Source organism: Vombatus ursinus, unplaced genomic scaffold (assembly GCF_900497805.2).
Source record: "Vombatus ursinus unplaced genomic scaffold, bare-nosed wombat genome assembly UNPS02014782.1, whole genome shotgun sequence".
Lineage (NCBI taxonomy): Eukaryota > Metazoa > Chordata > Mammalia > Diprotodontia > Vombatidae > Vombatus > Vombatus ursinus.
Genome location: NW_020954560.1, coordinates 1,127,300 through 1,150,799, shown reverse-complemented (window position 1 = coordinate 1,150,799; position 23,500 = coordinate 1,127,300). Strand labels below are relative to the sequence as shown.

At 40.3% G+C, this 23,500-nt stretch overlaps 1 protein-coding gene and 1 pseudogene across 1 annotated transcript in view; both read left to right on the top strand.

The window, feature by feature from the left end:
* The window catches only part of LOC114046404, a 4,815-nt pseudogene extending 1,323 nt beyond the window's left edge, over positions 1 to 3,492 (top strand).
* A 16,768-nt stretch (positions 3,493 to 20,260) lies between these two features.
* The window catches only part of HMGCS2 (3-hydroxy-3-methylglutaryl-CoA synthase 2), a 26,236-nt gene continuing 22,996 nt past the window's right edge, over positions 20,261 to 23,500 (top strand). Inside the window, exon 1 of the mRNA XM_027866684.1 lies at positions 20,261 to 21,061. Coding sequence (XP_027722485.1) covers positions 20,952 to 21,061 — 110 coding nt within the window. The 5' untranslated portion in view covers positions 20,261 to 20,951. The remainder of the gene's footprint in view (positions 21,062 to 23,500) is intronic.

The following is a 23,500-nucleotide window of genomic DNA, read 5'->3' as shown; positions in this document are numbered from 1 at the left end:
AAAAGAAAAGAAAAGAAAAGAAAAGAAAAGAAAAGAAAAGAAAAGAAAAGAAAAGAAAAGAAAAGAAACAATTACTAAAAAAAATGATAGAGAAAACCTCCAGGAGTAGGTTTACCTCACAGCAATGATGTCATCATGCATTTCACTCTCAGCTCTTTGCCTTTTGGAGGAGTTGGGAATAGTGGGATGGGTGCCTATCTTGGAAAATACCATGTTGACATCATCTCCCATCGATGATCATGCCTAACAAAGAGTTTAAAGGTGCCAACAAGCTCAGATGCCCCCTAAACAGCCAGTCCAAGGTAGGATGGGCAAACTTCTGACTCTTGAAACGCTTCTAAAAAGGCAAAATTGGTCTCCTCTTACTGGCTTTTCTGAGTGGTCTAAGCTGTCACTGTCAAATTTCAACACTACTAAAGGTGACTTAGGTTCAACTTACAAGTTGTCTTTACTGGATTTCTACTTTAGTTATAAAGGGATTCCTGTTAAAAAAAAATGTGAATACAAAAGTGTAAAGGTTAACCTTAAAGGAAGCTGCCATTTACTTCTCTAAAAACCTGCCATTTCAACAGCATCTCCAAACCTCTTCTGGCAACAAGGCCATTTGAGGTGAATGATCCAGACTGAGTTTGGTATAGATTGAATGATGGAAGAGAAAGAAATGCTTTAGTTGGGACTCTTTGGTTCCTGACCTCTTCCCCCCTCAACCCTGCACCCACTCTCAAGCTCCCTTGGAACATAAGGGGAGTAGGGGGGCAGGGTGTGAGCAGGGCCTTTGAAAGAGTTCCTCAGTTACTGAGAGCTTTTCATGGCCCTGGAGACCTTGAGTATGGGCTCGGAAATAGGTCTTCTCTAGTATAGCTCAGAAGAGAAGCAATCTTAAATCAGTGTTTTATAACACCACCTGATACCAGGTTAGAGGAGGGGCATAGAATCTTTCCCTTTGCCACACTCTCGTTTAAGGGAATTAGAGCTGCAGGCATTAGAGAGGCTCAGGGACATGCAGGCAGCTTTTAAACTTGGCCATTAAAAGAATTCAGTCAGTGAGGAATTTTTCCCCACCTTCAAATTGAAAATGTTAAATCAATGGTGGTCTCAAGAGAGGAATGAAATTTTCCTTAGAGGTTTACTTCATCGACAACTTTGTTGGAATGAATCTGTTGAGAGGTAAGTATAAACTGCTGCTAAAGCTTCATGCACTGCAAGTAATCGTTAGCTTGTTTTAGGGAATGGAATTGGTTGATTAAACAGTGACTTTTAGCCAATGATGACTTTCAGTCATTGATCTGAAAAATGTCAGGTGTGGAATTTAAAACTGTTTTGATTTAACATATCAAAAGTATGTGCTGCATTTGCCTTTTGGTAAAACTAAACAACTTCCTGGTTACTAACATGACAATTTTTAAAGCTTTATTATGATTAATGAAATTGAAATGAGTTTTAAAAAAATAAAAAGAAAAAACTAAATGAAGCTAAAACACTTACTGAAGAATGTGGAGGATTACACAGAATTAAAGCTCTCTAATCCCATAAAAATGAAATGGTACCAAATGCTGCCTAAAACTCAGGAAAACATATCTCTGCAGAGGAAAATGGTCAAAATATTGTATCAGAATCTTTCTCTCATAGCTACAACTTCTGGATTCAAGATGGCACAGCTGGGACCTTTAAATTTAGATTTCACAGTCAAACCATCAAGTCTTGTCTGGCTCGTTCTTGGTATAATTGCATCTTACTGTCTCTCCACCAAGATAAAAAAAATACACCTTTTAATATTTATAGCAGCTCTTTTTGTGGTGGCCAAGATTTGGAAATTGAGGGCATGCCCATAAACTGGGGAATGGCTGAACAAGTTGTGGTATATGAATGTAATGGAATACTACTGTGCTATAAGAAATGATGAGCAGGTGGACTTCAGAAGAACCTGGAAAAACTTATATGGACTGATGCTGAGTGACATGAGCAGAACTAGGAGAACATTGTACACAGTAACAGCCACGTTGTGCGATGACTAATATTGATAGACTTAGCCCTTCTCAGCAATACAAGCATCTAAGACATCTCCAAAAGTCTTATGATGGAAAATGCTATCCACATCCAGAGAAGTAACTACGGAGTTTGAATGCTGATCAAAGTATACTATTTGCCATTTTTTTTCTGTTTTGTTTTGTTTCCTCTTTCATGTGGTTTCTCCTGTTGGTTCTAATTCTTCCTTACAACATGACTAATGTGAAAATGTGCTTAATAGGAATGTATATGTAAAGCTTATATCAGATTGCATGCTGTCTTGGGAAGGGAGGGGGAGAAGGAAGGGGAGAAAAATTTTAAACTCAAAAGCTTATAAAAGTGATTGTTGATAAATCAAAATAAATTAATAAAATATTTTTTAAAATATACCTTTTAGTGTAGCCCTCCAGAATATTTAAACTGTGTCCATATTGTGTGAAACTTCTATCCTCAATAAGGTTCTTATTTCAATGTGGAATTTTCTGTCTTAAAAACAATCAGCTATGTCTATGAGTGCCAAGACTAAATCTGAAAACACCTACCTCAGCAGAGAGAGAAGTTATAGCTAATCAGCTTCAGGCAGAATAAAGGACTGATTGGGTACCGGAGAAGCCTTCACTTTACTATCAGGAAGGAGAAACCAGTGACTGTGAGGCTTCATATCTAGGAAAATAAAAGAGGGTGGCATCCTCCCTACTCCAGCCTTGGAACTTATCTGCCCTGCTCATTTCCCATTCCTTTCCCTAGACTCCCCTCTACACCCTTCTGTGGCAGCATCTGTACTTTATTGTCAGAATTAGAAACCTTTTCATCGGCTTCTTCACTGGCCCCGCAGCGCCCCTGAAGTTGCCGCTTATTAAGCCTCAAGAGGAACGATGGCAGGTACAAAGAGGCAAATAACTGATGTCAGGTAGGACAGCTGGGTGGTGCAGTGGATAGAGCACCGGCCCTGGATTCAGGAGCACCTGAGCTCAAAATTTGGCCTCAGGTACTTAATAGCAGTGTGACCCTAGGCAAGTCACTTCACCCTGTTTGCCTCAGTCTCCTCATCTGTAAAATGAGCCAGAGAAGGAAATGGCAAACCTCTCCAAGTGTCCCTGCCAAGAAAATCCCAAAGAGGGTCACGACTTTCCTTGTCCTGGTTTTGACTGAAATCACTCTCTCTCCAATGTTCCCTATGGTCTCTTAATTGTCAAATCTGATGACATTTTTTCAATCTTCATCCTTCTTGAGCTCTCTCATCATTTAATTCTTTTAACTAACCACTCCTCCCAGATTTCCTTTCTCCCTGGATTTTTGCGACCCTGCTCTCTCTTGTCTGTCCTCCTATCTGTCTGGCTGATTCTTCTCAGCCTCCTTCGCCGGGTCATTGTCTTTGTCACAGCCTCTACGTGTGGATATACTCCATGGTTGATCCTGAACCTGTTCCTTGTCCCCTTGTCCCCTTGTCCCCTTGTCCCCCTCTCTATACGCATCTCTTGGTGATCTCATCAGTTCCTATCCCTACACAGTCAACAACCGAATTTGTATGTCCACTTCTAGTCTCTCTCCTGAGACTCAGCTCTACGTCACAAACGCCCTATTAAACATTACCACATGGCTGTCCCTTGGGCATTTAAAAAATCATGTCCAAAACAAGACTATCTTTCTCCCTCAAACCCTACACTTCTTTCCAACTTCCCTAATTCTTTTGAAGATAGAACTATTCTTTCAGTCACCCATTTTTGTAACCTCCAAATCATCCAGTAGAATATGAGGTCCTTGAGAATACAGGCTTCTACATTGTTTTGTCCTTGTATCCCCAGCATCTAGCTCAGTGCTTGGCACCTAACAGGCCCCTGCTGATTAATTTGTCTTCCACTGTTCCCTCTCTCTCATTCCTCATAGTCAATCAGGTGCTAAATCTTTTTTCTGATTGCACCGTGCATCTCATATCTGCCCCTTTCTCTCTACTCACACAACCACCAACCACCCTGGCTCATGCCAGCATCGCCTCTTGCCTGTTCTACGGCAAAAGCCTCTTAACCTACATTCAGTCTCCACCCTTTCTAATCCATCCTCCCCCCAGTTGCCAGATTGCTATTCCTAAAGCACAGGTCTGACCATGCGCCGTCTCTGTTCAAGAAGCTTCAGAGGATCCCTCTTTCCTCTGGGATAAAATATCAATGCCCTTGTTGAACTTTTAAAGCTTTTCACAATCAATCTCTGGCCTACCTTCCCAGATTTATTGCGTATGATTTACACTCCCTCCACTTTTCAAGGAATCCCTGGCTCCCTTCAAGGTTCCACTCAGGTTCTGCCATGTAGACAAATGCCATCTTGATCCCAACCAGATCCCAAGCTGCCAATATTCTCTGCCATGAAATTACTATATATTCCAGTTTGTATTTCCTCCCTGGAAAGGTGGTGTTTCTCCGGCCTTAAGGAGAGAATGGATTGTTTTACTTTTCAGCAAAGCGCGAAGTGCATAGTGCTTGATAAATACCTATCCAATGAGTTGTTGAAAGCAAGAGAAGATTTGAACCCACATTGAATCTCGCTCCACATCCAGTACTCTTTCCCCTTCCCACACCATTCCAGGCATCAGTTTCCTAGTCTGAAATGTAGGCGCCAGAGTAGCTCATCTTGAAGGTCCTTTTAGCTCTAAATCCTGTGAACCCACAATGGCTTCCATTTTCCTTGCACAGGACTTTGGAGTCCTTACAACTTAGAGCGGCGCATCAGGTAACTGAATGTGGGGGTTGGGAAAAATCTGGCAACAGTAAAAGGTTGCACAATGACCAAAAATCAATTCAAGGTGTTTCTGGCAACACTCACCCATGCTGCTTCGAGTGACTTCACTGCAGCCTTGGTTCTGAACACACAGCAGGCACACTTTGCAGTATGCATGCCGTCATACCACACAACAAACAACGAACGCTTCCAGAAAGACCTCGGCTCAGATTCGAGACTCTATTGCATGCTACGAATTGCGGTGTTTTTACTGTCCATATAAAGTTTTCTACTCTTACAGAAACCTAATAGTTTAATTACAGAAAATAAAGAATTTTAATATTTTCCTACCACCACTCCTCAACATGTATCAAATTAGTATATCTTTGGATTGTATTGTGTTAGAATGTTTGATTTTTAAAATTGCTATATCTCCTTTTTTCTTTTTTACAGAAACATAAGTGTTTAATTGTAGCAAGACAAAAGCCCTTTAATAATATATCTCCACTATCACCACTGTATGTGTGTGTAAGTGTGAACGTCAATTTTTTAAATTAAGAAAAAGCAAATGTAATTTCATAAACTAAAGCTGGTGTTTATTTAAGAAATTATTAGCAATATTTATTTATATTTTAGGACAAAAGTATTTTTCAGTTATGGATGAGGGCTAAATTTAGACAGAAGAGATAAAAAAAACAGTGATGACAATGCGGCAGTCTTTGCTACCAGGTTGTAGTACACCTAAATTGACAAGAAAAAGAAAATATGTCAAATCATGTGGCTGTCAAGAGAGAGAAATTTAAACAGATTGTTGAAATTGAAAGATGAAGTTGTTATATTTTTGACTGAGCAGAAATCCAATTCTGTTAATTTTTTTCGTAATGACTTATGGCTTTCAAAACTGTGTTATTTGTTGGATATTTTCAAAAAACTCCATGATTTAAACATGTCACTTCAAGGGAAAAAAAATTGTAACATATTTATATTAGAAGATAAAATTGAAAGTTTTACTAAAAAAGTCAACATATGAGAAGAATAGGGTGGAAAATGGTTCTTCAGAAATGTTTATAACTACTGATGATTTTATAATTGAAAATAACCTTCCCGAAGATTTAATTGTAAGAGTTATAATTGATCATCTGAAGTGCCTGGAGACACAGTTTCAGAAATACTTCCCTTCAAATTTTGATTCTAAAAACTCAATTGGGTTCATAAACCATACTCAATTGAAATCAAAAGCGTCAGTCATTTACCAATAAAAGTTTAAGAAGAATTTGCCAAGTTATCAAGTGACACAGATTTAAAACTCGAGTTTGCTAAAAAAAAATAGTTAAATGAATTTTGGCTTGGGATTAGGACAGAATTTCCAACAACTTCTGAAATGGCCCTAGACATATTTCTGCAATTTTATACTATGTATTTATGCGAAGCGACATTCTTAGCAATGACGATTATAAAATCAAAATACCAATCAACTCTGAAATATGTTGAAGATGCCCTATGCCCTGCAGTATCAAATATTATACCAAGATTTAATTCTTTATGTAAAAAAAACAAGCACATCCATCTCATTAGTACACAAATTTGCTTTCATCTTTAATAAGTGGTAAAATTATATGTATACCAAAGAATTGTCTTTAAATAACTTTCTTTATGATTTATTATCAGTGAATGTTTGATTTGTATATGTTTATATTTTATTGTGTTATTATTTACATATTTACCATTATATTATATATTTTATATACTTATATATACCCAGGGTCATGTAAAAATTTCTTGGGTGAAAAGGGGTCATGAGAGGAAAAAGTTTAAGAAGCACTGGCCTAGAGAATAGGAGAAGGGAATAAACATTTATGAAGGAGCTACTGCTTACTGGCTAAGCACTTTACAAATATTATCTCATTTGATCTTTACAACAACCTTGCAAAGTAAGTGGGGTTATTATCCCCACTTTACAGTTCAGAAAAGAGGTTAAGTGTCTTTGTCCAGAGGCATATATCTAGTGTCTGAGGCCAGATTTCAACTCCAGTCTTCCTGGAATTAGATTGTAAGCTCCTTGAGGACAGGAACTGTCTTTTGCTTCTTTTTTGTATCAACATTTAGCACAGTGCCTGGCACATAATAGGCTCTTAATAAACATTTTTTATTGATTGACTCCAGCACCAGTGATCTATCCATTGCACCCCCTAAAATAGAAAATTTTAGATAGAACAAATATTTCTATTCCAGGTCCTGGGAACAATTTGTTACAGTGGCCATGAAGGTGGCTGAAGCAAACACTGTGGAGGACTTAGAGCTTGGTCCATCAAAGACTCCAAGGTCCTCCACTGCTACCCAGGCCATTGCCTGTCATCTTGACTTTCATTCTGCCACTGGACTTTGATGACCTTGGAAGAGAGAGTGAGGCTGACTTTGTGCAACTCTGCTTCACTTAAATTCAATTCACGCAAGTCAAGACATCACCCGTGATATTTTTGGTCCTCTTCAAAAACAAAGAACAAACAATAATCCAGGTCCAATATTCTATGTCTCTATTTGAAGGACTTTCACGTGGAAGAAGGACCCGACTTTTCCTGCTTGGTCTTTCCAGAGCACAACAAGGAGCAGTGGGTAAAAATTATAGGGAGGCAGATTTCTGCTTCCTACCTCCTAGAGCCATCCAAGAGTCCAATGGCATCCTTCAGATTCTAGAGAATTTCTATCACTTACAGGTCTCCTCTCAAGGCTAGATAGGAGACTACTCACAAAGGGGGCGGCCCACAGGAGCAGATTAGTTGACTTTTCATTACATAATTAGAGATAGAACAGACCTTAGAGATGATAGGATCATAGAGCTGGAACTGGAAGTAACTTCGAAGGTCGTTCAGTCCAAACCTTCATTTTACAGATGGAGAAACTAATAATCAGGTCTAACTCCCTCATTTTAGAGATTGAGAAAACTGAGGCTCAGACAGGTTGATAGGACCTGCCAAGGTTCCATGGTGAATAAATAGCAGAGCTAGAATTCCAAATCCAGGTCTTCTGGCTCAAAATTCTGAGGCAAACAAGGAGAAGTGACTTGCCCAGGGTCACACAGCTAATAAGTGTCTGAGGCCAGATTAGAACCCAGGAAGATGAGTCTTCTTAACTCCAGGCCAATTACTCTATCCGCTGCACCACAGAGCTGCCCATACAGAGGTAAGTTAAGGTATAGTGTTCCTAGGACAAATCTACCAACAAAGTGGGTCAGTGTCTACCTCAACAGTGCCAGAGACTCCGAATGAAGGATGACAAGGTATAACATCTAATTTGTCTTCCAGATTTAAAATTCCTTGATTATATAGGGCCTAATAATAACAGCAAATATTTATATAGCATTTTAAGGTTTGCAAAGTACTTTACAAATATTACCTCATTTTATTCTTATAACAATGCTGGGGGTGGAGGGAAGGAGGGAAGTGCTATTATTATCCCCATTTTAGAGATAAGAAGACAGAGGTTAAGTAACTCCCCCAGGGTCTCCCCTAGCTAGTCAGCATCTTTTTAGATTAGCCTAGACAACTATTGAAGTTCCTTCCAACTTGTAAATTCTGTGATTCTATGATGAGTCCACTAGATGAAATGTTTTTAAGTGTTAAGGAATTTCTGCAGCCACGTAGTTTTAACCATCCTAGACAAAGAATCCAACCTACAGCCTTTGCTTGAAGATCTCCAGTGGTGGTTTTTATTTTTTTTTTACTTTTTAATTGTATTTTTATTTCTTTTACCAAATATTTAGGTCATAATTATGAACAACATTTATTTTATTGTATATTGTACTGGTCTGTAACACAGTCATGTCCTCAGGGTCTATGGAGATGGTTAGGGCTATGAGCAGTTGTCCTAAGTAACTCCAGACTGCTGTGCTTTTTGAGTTCTTGTGCCTACTTATTTGTATTAGTCTATCTTCTCCCCTAACCTGCAACCCTGGTGTTGAGGTTAGTTGTTATTTCTTGCTGTTGGTTTCTTGAAGTTGGATACATAGTCAATTCTTCCTCTCTTTGTAATAAGGGTAATCCCAAGGGTAAGCCAGGGAGCGTGGGTGTTCCCCCAGGAGACCCTGTCTGCTAACAAGCACATGCTTCCTTCAGGACCAGGAAAAAAGGTTTGGTGCCTTAACATTATGGGTGCCACAACCCCGGGGAGCCTGTCTAAAGCCATAGGTTAAAAAGAGTAGGAGATGTTGGCTTGAATCCTGGCATTGCCACATACTCCTTATATGACCTTAGCACAATCTTAAAGGCCAACAGGTTCCTCATTTATAAAATGAGCAGGTTCAACTAGACAATCTTTAAGATATCTAGGTAGCTACATGAATCAGTGAATAGAGCACTGGCCCTGGAGTCAGGAAGACCTGAGTTCAGATCCAGCCTCAGATACATACTAGCAGCTGTGTGACCCTGGACAAGTCACTTAACCTGTGTTAGCCTAGGAGGCAGTTATGTGACTCAGTAGATAGAAGTTGGCTTAGAGTCAGGAAGAGCTCAGTTCGAATCTGGCCTCAGATACTCATTAATTGTGTGGCCCTGGGCAAGTCATTTAACCTCTGTTTGCCTTAATCCACTGGAAAAGGAAATGGCAAACAACTCCAGTGTCTTTGCCAAGAAATCCCCCACAAAAGGGTCACAAAGAGTCAGACAACACTGAACAGGTAGATGGCGCAACACATAGAGCACTGGCCCTGGAGTCAGGAGGACCTGAGTTCAAATCCGATCTTAGACCAGACACTTGCCACTTACTAGCTGTGTGACCCTGGGCAAGTCACTTAACCCCAATTGCCTCACCAAAAAAAAAAGAAAAGAAAAGAAAAAAAGACTTAACAACAGCAATTGGAAATGTTATGATTTCTTATTATTTACTACCCAATGAGAGACACCCGGTTACCCCTAAGCCAGATGGAGTGCCTCATCCTTTGATAAGTTGTAGACTTGTTCTACTCTAGGTGCTCCTTCCTTCTCCTCTCAGTCAGTCAACCAGCGTATAGTAAGCAACTATGATAAGCCAGGCTTCATGCTAGTTATGAAATATATCAAAATATAAATGAAATAGTCCTTGGCCTCAAGAAGAAGACAATGGGTATAAATAGAAGCATACACAAAATAAATATACACAAAATAAGTCAAAGGCAATTTGTTAAAAGGAGGAACTGAGGAGATCAGGAGAAGCTTCACTCATACCCAGTCTCCTTCTGGGGTTCCATCCCTGATGCCTAAACCTCTATCCCATTTGCTTAAATTAGCTGAATTAATCCCCAAGTTCCAGCATCTTGAGGAGAAGCCACAGTGCCTTCAAGTTCCTTTAGGTTTGGGCCCATTTATTTGTCCATCATCCCACAGTCCCTTTCTTCGCTCTCCCCTCCCCTTCCCCAAATTCTTTCATGCTTCGGTGAAGCTTTTAAACTTACAAACAATTCATCTTCCCCAGGATGGGCAGATTTAAGCAAAATACCTGTCAAACAATGCGATGGGTTTTCTCTTCCTTTTCAAATCAGAATTCTCTTTTTTCTAGGATGATCTCTCTCTAGATAACAGTTGTCAAATATTATCAACAACAACATTAGCATTTATATGATAGTTAAGCTCATTTTCTCATTTGATCCCTCCCAACCACCCTGTGAGGTAGGTGCTACTGATATCCCCATTTTACAGATGAGGAAACTGAGGCAAACAGAAGCTAAGTGACTTGGCCAGGGTCACCCATCTGGTGAGGCAGGATTAAAGCTCTGGTCTTCATGACTCTAAATGTGATATTCTATCCTAGAGGGTGCTACACAAAAAATGGCTTTGAGAAGTTTTTTTGGCGAGGCAATTGGGGTTAAGTGACTTGCCCAAGGTCACACAGCTAGTAAGTGTCAAGTGTCTGAGGCCAGATTTGAACTCAGGTCCTCCTGACTCCAAGGCTGGAGCTTCATCCACTGTGCCACCTAGCTGCCCCAAGAAGTTTTTCTTTATATTTCTAATGCTGGACAGGATTTAATGAAAAACAATTCCTATAACAATGGAACCAAGTCAGTGAACTCCTGAAAAGTGATCGTGACATTTCCATGTTGTCTCCCCTATAGAAGGTAAGCTCCTTGAGGGTAAGAAATGTTCCACTTTTGCATTTGTTATCTCTTGCAAAATGTCTAGTACATAGTAGGTGCATAATAAGTACTTGTTGATAAATTGATGGCTCACAAATAGATATGGATCATGGTCAACAGTATATGTTCCATGTTGGCAAGAACACACTATGCAAAGGAATTTTATTACCTCATATTTCTACCCAGTTGGTTTGCCAGTTCATTTCAAGTTCAAATAAAAGCCTTAGAGTAATTGCTGATAAGGTGTAGCTCGAGAAACATCAGGAAACCAGAACAGTTTGTTTTTTTCGTGAAACTTGCAGGACGACTGTTTGCCTTTCCCCTAGTTTGCTCTGAAACCTCTCACCTAGCTAGAAAATGATCTATGGAGCTTGGGGTTGGGGAGAGGAGGAGAAAGGGATACACTTTCCAGTCCTTCCTCCCTGAAAATTCTGAGCTCTTTGGAATTGAAGTTTTGCATATCTCATGAGAAAATCACAAAAACACGAACTGCCAAGAGAAGCTTTGGCCTGACATCAAGACAGCAATATATCATGTTAGACCTCTCCACCCACAGGAGCACAGCCAGTTCACAGATAAATAAAGAGAGCTCACCTCTGCAGAAGTGAAGATTTGCCCCTAGGCCTGGCCTTACCCAAAGAAATGTCTATCCCTTTCCTTGTAGCCCTACCCCAACCCTTTCCCATACCCAAAATTTTGCCACTAGCTTTATTCCTTTATCTTAAAGGTTGGAAACTTTGTTAAAAAGTAAATACTCTTGGGAAAGAAAAAAAAATTGGAGAATGAAAACAAATAATTAAATGTTGAATCTAGAAAGAACTGGTGAAATGGACGTTATAAGAAACCTTAGAGAAAGGGATCTTTTCATCTTAGAATGAAGTTCTGGTTCCTGGTCAGACATTCACCACAGACTTTAGAAAAGCAGCTTTTCAACAATCCGAACGAAAGATAATCCCACAATGAGGCACTCCAAAAGCGAAGATGTCTAAAGACAAACTGGAGGTTCTCAAAAATGAAATTTTGGCAGTAGAATTAGGATTGATCCAGATGAGGAAGAAAAAGAAATGCTAGCAATAGAAAAAAATGCAGCTGCATAGGAAGCTCTCAGATATGTTTATATTCTAACGTCATATACAAGAGATGGGTGAAGGGCCATATGACTAAGGATGAATATGCACAGCCTGAAGCTAAAGCCCAGAATGAACTTATGAAAAAAAAAAAGGATAAGAGCTATTGATTAAAAACAAAGTTTCAGAGCAGCTAGGTGGTACAATGGATAGAGCACCAGCCCTAGATTCAGGAGGACCTGAGTTCAAATCTGGCCTCAGACACATAACACTCACTAGTTGTGTGACCCTGGGCAAGTCACTTAACCCCATTGCCTAGCCAACAAAAAAAAAATAAAAATAAAAATAAAAACAAAGTTCCCATAAATACAACAAAATGTTTATAGGAGCACTTCTTGTTTATAGGACAATAGCATGAATTGGAAACAAAGTAGATGTTCATTAACTGGGGAATGACTAAATGAATTGTGAGCAACTAGGTGGCGCAGTGGATAGAGCATGAAGTCAGGAAGACTCATCTTTCAGAGTTCAAATCCAGCCTTAGACATTTATTAGCTATGTGACCCTGGGCAAGTCACTTAACCCTGTTTATCTCAGTTTCCTCATCTGTAAAATGAGTTAGAGAAGGAAATGGTAAACCACTCCCATATCTTTGCCAAGAAAACCCCAAAAGGGATCACAAAGAGTCAGATATGACTGAAATGACCAAATAACAAGACATGAATATAATGGAGCCTTACTGCTCTATAAGAGCTTCAATAGCTTAAATCGAGAAAAGCAAACAAAGATCTGCATGAGCTGATGCAGAGTAAAGTAAACCAGCAAAACAACATATGCAATGACTACCACCATGTAAATAGAAAGAATTCACACACACACACACACACACACACACACACAATCAAAGTAAATGTTACAAAATTATAAAGAACAAGTATGGCTTGAAAGAAAAGATAGAAGATATTCCCACTCTACCTCTGTTTGGAAGTCGGAGATTCACGAGAATTGCACATTGCATTTATTTTCAGACTTTTTCAATGTATGGATTTGTTATGTTGGGGATTTTTTCTATTCTTCTTTTTCTTTCCTGGCCTTTGGGGGTAAAAATCAATGAAATACTAAGTGAATGTTTATTGATGTCAGGAGGTCCCATTGGAAAGCCACCAGACTTGCTACCTGTGAAACCAGAAAGGGTCCAAAGGCCCACCTGCTAGTTTCAGGGAGGGTGGCTCTTACCAAAGGCACATTCTTATACAGACACACCCAGTCCTCTACCGCAAGTGCTCTGAAAGCATCCAGTGGTCGTTTCGAGCCCAGAAGCAGCTTTGAAAGAATTTGGGGTGGGTTATAGGATGGTCTGCTCATTTGGATCAACATTTGGTGCAGAGGAGCAAGAGTGAATGGAGAAGTGACCCTTAACTTATCTGAAAGGGCATGGAAACATGACATTTCTGTGTGGAAATGTGCAATGAATTGCTTAAATAAACTCCTTGGTTTAATACATGACATCTGAAGTATTCCCTCTAGGATCAAAATTATCTCTTTATGGCATTGAAAATCCTGGCATCTTCCTATCTTTGTAGTCTTCTTAGACTGTTCCCCTCAATGCACTCTACCATCCAGCCCTATTGATCTATTTCCTATTTCTCATAGGCAATTCTTCATCTCAGTATTTGTGCCTTTCCAGTGGCAACGCCCATGCCTGGAATGCTCTCCCTCCTCACTTCTTCCTGTTTGGATCCCCTAAATGCATCCAAGACTCAGATTAAACCCCACCTTATGCATGAAGTTTTTCCTGGTCTCTCTCCTTCTTCCTCCCCTATCTGCTACTACCTTCCCTTCTGCACCTGTTAAAGACCTTAGCTTAAAAAGGTCAAAGTCTCCCACTCCATCCAGGGCCATCTCCAGTTGTCCTCATCTATATCCTGCCACTGTACCCAAATGGTCCTGGAGGTGAAAGTGAAGCTGGTGATTTTGCACAGGCCTCCCTCACTGAAATCCAATTCTCGTGCAAGTCATGGCGTCACCTTCCTGACGTCATGTTCCCCCTCAAGAATGAAGGACAAACAACAACAATACCTTCTATCTACAATGTATATATATATATATATATATATGTACCCATTTATTTACATGTTGTCTCCTCTATTAGAATGTAAGCTCTTTGAGGGTAGGGTCTGTTTTTGTTTTTGCTTTACATCCTCAGAGATTAGTATGGTACCTGGCACACAGTCAATCTTACTAATCGATTGATTAAAGTACTGCTTCATAACTGCAAGATGTTCTTTCATACCTTAATATATAATGTGTATAGGTCTCATGAGTCTTAAGCTCATTTAAAGTAGCAGGGTGATTCTTATTATCTCCTTACGAATCTCTGATTTTAATTTCCTCCTAACCGTGTTTGGCCTACACTTTTAAGTCTGAAGATCAAATCTTTGATAGAAAATAAGAGTTCCAATTTCTTTCTGTTGGCTGTTAATGTTACACCATCTGTCTGAGCAGTGTTTATTCTTTCACTACAAACAGCAGTACTACATTCTGATATCTTCTATGTACCTATTAGCTCAGGAGTGAGATGTGATGGAGAAGTACACTTTGATGTTTAGGATAGTAAAAAAGGCAACCCCCAAAACCCCCAAAACAGAAGACAAACTTGGGCTCACAGTCTAAAATGGCATGGTCAGGTAACCTATTAAGATAGGAGATTTCCCAAAGGAATGGGCAGGTGGCTTCTGTGGCTATAGGAGCAGGAGAGAGCAGAAGAAGGGAGAAATTGATTTTTTAATTTAATTTTTTTCAGTTAGCAAAAGACTATTTTTTCTTCCCACCACCTCTCTCCCCTATTGAAAAGAAAAAAGAAAAACAAAATCTGTGCAACAAACATGCATAGTCAAACAAAAAAAAAATTCCCACATTGATCATGTCCAAAAACACTATGGCTCATTTTGCACCCTAAGTCCATCATCTCTCTATCTGGAGAAGGGAGAGTAATGTACTTCTCATTGGCCCTCTGGTATCATGACTGGTCATTGCATTGGTTATAGTTTCTAAGTCTTTCAAAGTTGTTTTTCTTTACAATATATTGTTATTGTATAAGCTTTTTTTTCCTGGTTCTGCTCACTTCACTCTACATCAGTTCACAGAAGTCTCCTCAGATTTCTCTAAAAATATCCCTTTCATCATTTCTCATGCTACGATGGTATTACATTATACTCATGTACCATAATTTGTTCATCCGTTTCCCAAATCGATAAGCACTCACTTAGTGTTCAGGTCTTTGTCACTACAAAGAGTAGTGATAGAGAAAGACAGAGAAAGAGAAAGAGTAGATAGATAGATCGATAGACATACACATACATGTTCATATATATTTACATATATAAATGTATTTGTGTATACTTAAGTATATGTGTGTGCATGTGTGTATATATACATATATACATATACACACGCATATTTTACAAATGACTTCTTTTCTTCTTTCTTTGATCTCTTTGAGAGTAGGATCCTAGAAGTGATATCGCTGGGATAAAGAGTATGAACAGCTTAATAATTTCTCAGGGTTAGTTCAAAATTCCTTTCCAGAATGGTTGGACCAATTCACAGCTCCACCAACACTACGCTAATGGACTTATTTTTGCAAGGGATATCTTAGGGATCAGGAAAACCTGGGTTCAAGGCTTGCTTCTGACACATCCTAACTGTGTGATTCCGAACAAGTTGATAAACTTTTCAATGTCCCAAGTGACTTTCTAAGCCTGTAAGTGTCGAAGCTAATGCTTCTTTGCATTGCTAAAGGGAATTTCCTCATTAGGCCCTCTGAGTGCTAATGAAATCACAAACTGATCCTTTTTCTTCCCTTCCCCCCTCTAACCAAAATACAAATTTTTTGAAAATGAGGAAGTAGCAGAAACAGAATGGTTAAATGACTTGCTCATAGTCGCATAAAACTAGGTGTTGGAGCCCAAATTCTAACTCAGGTCTTCTTATTCCAAATTCAGCGCTCTTTCCAGCCAAACCATACCACTAAAACTGAAAGGATGCCCATCAATTAGGGAATGTCCAAACAAGTTATGGTAAGTGAATGGGACAGGATGCTAATGCGCTGTAAGAAATGATGGAGAGAATGGTTTTAGAGAAACCTGAGAAGATTTACATGAACTGACACAGAGGGAAGAGACCAGAACTAAGAGAACATTTTATACAACAACAGCAAAATTACAGATGCAAGCAACTTTGAAAGACTTAGGAAGTCTGATCAACCATGATTCCGGAGGATTGATGGTAAAATATGCTACCCACTTGCCAACAGAGAGGTGATGCACTCACAGAGCACAGAGATCTATTGGGGGAGGGAAAGAAACATGGTCAATGTGGGGATTTGTTTTCAGTATACAGATTTGTTTATAAGGGTTTTTTTTTCCTTTCCTTTTCAATGGTTTGGGAAGATGGGAGGGATAGAAGACAGATTTTTGTTAATTAAATAAAAATAAAATTACTAAGGGGAATTGTACTACTAGTTCCCTGATGCCTCCTGGCTCAGTGCATGCTCTGAATGCACTCATTAACTCAGACACTTCCCCTTCCTTAAAAGCCTTCCCTGGGGTAACTAAGTGGGGCAGTGAGTAGAGTGTCTGAACTGGAATTAGGAAGACTCATCCTCCTGAGTTCAAATCCAGCCTCGGACGCTTAATGGCTATATAATTCTGGGCAAGTCACTTCAACCCATTTGCCTCAGCTTCCTCATCTGCAAAACAAGTTGGAGGAAAAAAAATGGTAAGCCACCCTAGTATCTTTGCCAAGAAAATCCCAAATAGGGTCAAGTCAAATGGGACTGAAACAAATGAACAACAAAAAAGCCTTCCCTGAGGCATCCCTACTCCAACCTCCTGGTTGAAAGGCTTCTTTCTCACTTCATACTTTCCTGAGTAGCATGTCTGGTTCTCCTTTACCATTATTATTGTATCTTGTATTATAGTCATTCATATTCATATTCATCCTCTAGCTTTTTTATGTCATAGATCCCTTTGGCAGTCTGGTGAAGCCTATTCTGAAAATCATATTTTTCAATGAATAAAGTAAAATACATAGGATTACAAAAGACAATAATTGTATTGAAATAAAAATACATTTTTCCCATCCAAGTTCATGAACCCCATGAATTGAAATCTATCCATTGACTCCTTGAGTTGGTGGACACCAAGTTAAGAATCTTTGCTCTAGGAGACTAGAAGCTCCTTAGAGATGTGGAGGTCTAGAGGTAAACGCTTAGACTCCTTAAGAGTCTGGCCAATATGGCAGGTCTTTAATAAACGTTATCTTTGGCTGAAAGAAGACTTGGATCATATTCATTTGGGCAGGACCCACAAGTTGTGATTTACATGCCTAACTTCAAGCTCTTCTCCAGCCAAGACTGGAAAGTATGTAAGCCTCTCCCTCTTTCTTGCCCTGCAGTTGGGGTCGCTCTCCAAGCATTTAAGAAGGCTTGCAGGTGCTTTTCAGGCAGACAATTACAAGGCTGTCTCATACTTGGCCTGATGCTCTCAGACCCTCAGTCCACTGGTTTGGTTCAAGGCCATGGACCTGGGTACACCTTCTGCAGCATACAGTACAAGGATGGGCAGCCCTATCCAGAAGTATATGCCCAATTCTGTCAATTCTCTCAGCACTAGGAATTGGGAAAACGGCAAGTGCTTTTTGGTTCCCTGAGGCTTACTTACTCCCTTCCCTCTACATCCCTGAATCCTCCTTCATGGAGGTTATAGGGAAAAGTTAGAACAGCTAAAAACATCTTGGCAGATTCTGGAGGTTTTGTGATCGATCATTAAGGAGTTTTGAAACACCTCCTTACAAGCCTGGTCACTTCCTTTTCCCACTCCCTTCCCTTTAGTCAAGAGGGTATCTCTCATAGGAGATGAGAGTTTCACCCTTCCCCCCAGACTTTTGAATTTGCCTTCCCCCTACCTGGTAAAAGGAAGGAGGGGGGAAGGGCAGCAGCTACAGCATGGGCTGCACTGGCAATGGCCTTGGGCCCTGGGGCAACCTTTGCCTGGAAGTATCACCCAAGCTCAGCACATCCTGCTCACCCTCCACCCCGACCTCAACCCCCAGCAGCTGTGGGGAGAGAGAGAAGGGGAATGGGTCAAGGTAAAGAAGCTAGCCTCCGAACTTGGGTAAGCAAGCTCTTTTAAAGTTGTAGTTCTAACCGTTCATGATGAAATGTTGATTTTCTGTGTAAAGTAATTTGGAAATGCGTTTAACAAAATTGAAGTCACCTGATTGGTAATGGGTTTGTTTCAAGTTTCAAATTGATGAACTTTTTGTATCAGTTATGTCAAGCAACTTTTCATAATTTGGTTATTGCTAAAACAATTTGGCTATTGTTGGTTATTGTTTTAATGTGTAAACTTGCCAAAAAGCTTGTTTGGGTTATGGCTTGCTGAGAATTTGCAAGTATATAGAAATAATCTCAAACAATCTACTTTTTACACCAGGAAAACTTAAATTTGAGATATAAATCCTGGAAAAGTTTTTCCCTAAGCTGTGATTAGTGAAACTTGCTCTTTGCGATAAAATGATTTTATTTTCAGTTGTCTGATGAATCATAATAATCCATCAATAATCAATAATCCACCATCTCTGAGAGAAATACCACAAGCTAAGAGAGAATGTGATACTGGTGGGGAGTCAGCATACGGGAAAGTTGAGAGGACAATTTTAGCCTCAGTCTAAGATGGGATCCTCCTGGCTCAGTTTCCCCATTATGTTCCTTTGAAAAGGAATGTTAACCACCTGGCTATTCCTGAGTCTGGGTATGAGGTGGATTTGATACTACACGGTTGGAAAACTGTGAATTATCTGAATTCAAGCAGAGTTAAGGATGTTTTATCCTGAAATATTTGAGCCCTAAATCTTATTCCTGCTTTATCCTTTTATAGCTAATTTCTATAATATGAGCAAGGGGTCAGTAAAAGATCAATACAAGTGTGTGAGATCTTACTGTTTTGACCTGAATGTGTAGTCATTCCCCTAAACAATTGAAATTAAATCAGAAACATCTTCAGTTTGGTTTGGAGAGGAGAATTTCAGTGATAATTGAAGGGAAAGTCAATCTCTTAGCAAATTCATTTGTGTAATTATTGAACCCAGGGATGGAAAACTTCTACCTGCAAAAGTGTTACTTAAACTTGGGAAAAAGTAATGAGATCAGATAATCCTGCAGGTCAAATGTAAATGATTTTAATGGGGCTCTTACACTTTTACTTCTCCATATCTCTGGACCCTGCAGTCTTTTCTGTCAGATTTGTGTCTTCCAGACTACAGGCTGTTCACCTACAGTTGGTAGCAAACAGCAGGTACCAGTCAACGTCCGCCCGCCATGCCCCGGATGCAGCCTGTGCTCGGTTCCAGTCAACCTCCTCTTTGGGACTCCCTCGAGGCAGGGACAGCTCTATGCCCCTTGCCAGCAGGAAGCAGTTTCAGAAGCCAAGACCTTCACCCCTTACCCCAAAAGACTTTGGGTCCCATTTGTTTGAGGGGGGAATGATGGGGATGGGATCTGAACCCCTAAAAGGAAAAGACCATGTCTTTGGAATCCGGACCCCAAAAAAGAAAATCCCTGGACTTTTCCCAAATCTTTAGCATTTGCCTGAAGCTGTAATCCACTCAACTGGCCTTTCATTGTGGCTACACTCAATCTCCCAATTCTGTTCTGTTACCTCCCAATTGCCCCTGGACACTTCCCACCCTTAATGCTATCTAGACTTCATTCTCCCTTGGCCCTGTAGTCCAGATCCCTGGCATTGTGTTCACCCCAGTTTACTGGCCATTCCCACCCAGATCCTCCTTAGACCCCTCCTCCAGTCACCCCAGACTGCTTGGCCACTCCTGGATCCCTCCTACAATCTTTCTGTATATAAGATTCATCTTGTCTCCATTAAGGTGCTCAGATTCTTTAAGAGTCTAGCCAGACCTCAGGTTTTTATAATCTAGCCAATAGCTCACAAATATTCGGATTCCTTAAGAGTCTGGCCAATAGGGTGGATCTTTAATAAACCTTGTCTTTGGCTGAAAGAAGGCATGGGTTGAATTCATTCAGGCAGGACCTGTGTATTGCGATTTTGGGGTCCCAGTACCCCTAAACCTCTAGACCTCAAGGGAGACAGAGACTGGGCTATAAGTTACTTTTGGAACTCCCTCCCCACCCTCAATCCCCAGCACCATGCATATAGTAGGTACTAAGCCAAGGTTTATAAGTTGGGTTGAATTTCCTCCTGACTGGATATTAAACAAAGTAGTTTATGACATATAATAGGAAAGGCAAGTCCTACCCAAAATTTCGCTTACAGACTTTAAAGAGAAGACAATAAACCTTTGTTTACTGCCACATTATTCTATCTAGAGCTATATATCCAGCAGCAAAGAAAAACAAAGAATCCACACCAGGCATAAACACCTCCCTTGACTACAAGATGTGACCTATGGCCCACAAAGTTCCCCGCCCACCTCCTATTTACCACACAGTCCACCTCCTGTTTACCACACAATTTCCCTATTAGAGATTCATTCATTTGGATTTTTAAAACTTTGGATAACCAGGGAGATTGGACAATAATCCCTCTTGCCCAACTATTTCCTCAGGTCTCTCCTGCCCTACAATTTCCAGAGTCTTTTTTCCCTTTGGCTGTATTGTGAAAGAAGGAAAGGGAATTCTTCAGGCCCCACTGAGATGGGTAAACTCACAGGGTAACTGTAGAATACGATGGAGACAACTCTTCCCTCTGTCTCCCACCTCCACACCCCCAGAGAAACAACAAACTCCAAAGGCCAGCACCTTGATGCCTGTCAGAGACAATGTTTTCTATTGAGGCCTCATTTGGCTACTGTACAGCGAGACCTTTGGTCCAGTTTTAGAAAATGAAGAGCACTTACTCTTGATAAACACGGGGTGGAGCCTCCCTAGGCAGCAATCTGAGGAGTATATATAAGACCCATCGGACCTTCCAAGAGCATCCCCCGGCCGTCCTGTGAGCTGAAAACTTTCCTCTCTGCTTCGCAAAATGATTCGGCTAATCAGTGCTGTTAAGCAGACGTTGCCCGTGAAATCAGTGCTGCAGAGGCCCAAGAGGACCCTCATCCCATCATCTCCCCTTCCCACAGTCCACCAGAGGTGAGTCACTTCCCTGGAAGAATCTCCTGGATTGCCCCCTCCCCCTGTTTAAAACACAGACTCCCCACCATCTTGGTTAGGGAAATCCTGCACTGATTCTCTGCTGTGTACTGGCTAACTGTGTGTGTGCCTTTGAGTAGGTCAGTAGCTTCAGTTTCCCCATCTGCAAAATGGGGGCATCCCTAACGCCTCTTCCCTAGGGATTGTAAAAAAAAAAAATCACCTTGTAAAAAAATTCTGTGATTCTAAATCAAGACTATGATATATCTCCATAGAGCAGAGGTTCTTAACCTAAAGTCAGTGAACTTGTTTTTTTTTTAATATACTGATAACTATATTTGAATATAGTGGAGCAGTGGATAGAGTGCTGGTCTGAAGCCAGAAAGACTTCAAATCCAGCCTCAGACCCCAGCAGGGGTTAGTAGCATCTCTTCAATCTAGTAGTTGTTTGACCCTGGTCACTTAACCCTGTTTGCCTCAGTTTCCTCATCTGAAAAATGAGCTGGAGAAGGAAATGGCAAACCACTCCAATGTCCTTGCCAAGAAGACCCCAAATGGAGTCACAAAGAGTCAGATATGACTGAAATAACTGAGCAAGAAAAGCAACCAAATTTCCTATCCAAGTTCATAGATCCTCTTAAACAACTGAACAAAATATTGCAATGTAACAGGCCTCCTTTGTCATCCTCCATATTTTTATTTTATGACTTTAAAACCATAATTTGGAGAAAAGGTCCATTGGCTTTACCAGACTGCCAAAGGAAAGGGATACAGGTCACAGAGAAAGTGAAGAACCCAACTTTCCACTTTTTTGCCCTATTTTCTCTATAAGCATAATTGTGTGCTTTGGAGTCAATATTTTAGAAAAAGCTGTTTGAAAAGAATCAATAATGCTGTTCTTAATGACTCTGATTCTTTAATCTTTGAACTGGGTTTCTGTCGTCTAGGGGGATGGGAGTGGGGAATGGCTCAGGGTTCTCCTTTCTATAGAAACAGAATGGTGCCCACACACTGATCTCACATCCCAGGAGATAGCAGGGCTACAGCTAAGCAGGAATCCCTGAATCCCCACCAGGCATCTATAGGATGGTGCTAAATTGACTGTCAGCCCATGGCCCCACCTGGGTCTTATTAATTGTATGTGTAAGATTATGTCAATGTATCATACTAGGTAGTGTGTTGTATATGCATCGACAAATCGGGTCAGCACATGAAAGAAAAAAGAACTCATGAACTCTGAGTACAAGTCTGAAGCATACTTTTCTTGTTTTCTTTGTTTCTTTTTGTTATGCAACATGGCTTATCAGGAAATGGAATTACACATGACTTCACATGTGTGATTGATGTCACATTACTTGCCTTCTCAGTGGGTTGGGGGAGGAGCAAGAAGGAGTGAGAATTTGGAACTCAAAAAAAATTGTTAATGTTAAAAATAAATATTTTTTTAAATCAGGTTCATTATGGGTGTAATCTACATGGGCTCCCAAAGACAGAGTGGTGTATGGAAAGAACACTAGTCTCAAGGAAGTCAGGAGGAATGGGCTTTAGTCCCAGCTCTGTCATTCACTAGCTATGTGACCATGGGAGAACCTCCCTGAGCCTCAGTTTCACCATTTGTTAAATTTGAGAAGGGGAGAGGAGAATGATCTGTGTACTAACTACCCTAGAGAATTGTTGCGAGAAAGGTGTTTTTATAAATTGTAACATGCCATAGAAAATTGAGATGTAATTATTATTACAGTGAGCACTGGCAAAGAGAGTGGTGACTACCCTTAATAGAAAAAACACAGATACTATAGTAGATGAGGCTTGCCTTGGAGTCAAGAAGACGTGAGTGACCATCAGTAACTCACTAAACCTCAGTTTCCTCATCCATAAAATGGGATCAGGGAATCACAGATCTAGAGTTATAAGGGGCTTCACCTAGGAGGTGATATGACTGTGCTCAAGGTCACACTAAGGTTGAACTTGAACCCAGGTTCTCTGCCTTCCATAAAACCATGCTGCTGCTGCCTGCCTCACAAGGTTGTTATAAACATAATATGAGATAATATATGAAAAGCACTTTCCAAACCTTAAAGTACTATATAGAGATCAGCTGTTAAAGAATGAGATTTTAAAGTAGTCCAGTGGTCCAACTGATACGGCCATATGAAAGGAGGTTGTCCGTCCTATTCATTTTCTCTCATTCCTCCTAACCCCCTTTCCAGGCCTTGTTAAACAGCCTTTTCCTTGAAAGTTACAGAATATAGGAATTTGGATATTCCCCACCCTCCACCCTTAGAGTCTCTCCCTACAGCCTTGAACTTATCACCAGAGCTCAAAAAAGAGAGTACATGAGAAAGAATCCAGAGGGACTTTGGGTCTCGGGGAGTGGGTTATTAGGAGACACAGACCGAGCTAAAAAATCATATTTTGGCTAACCATTGGCTTATTGAT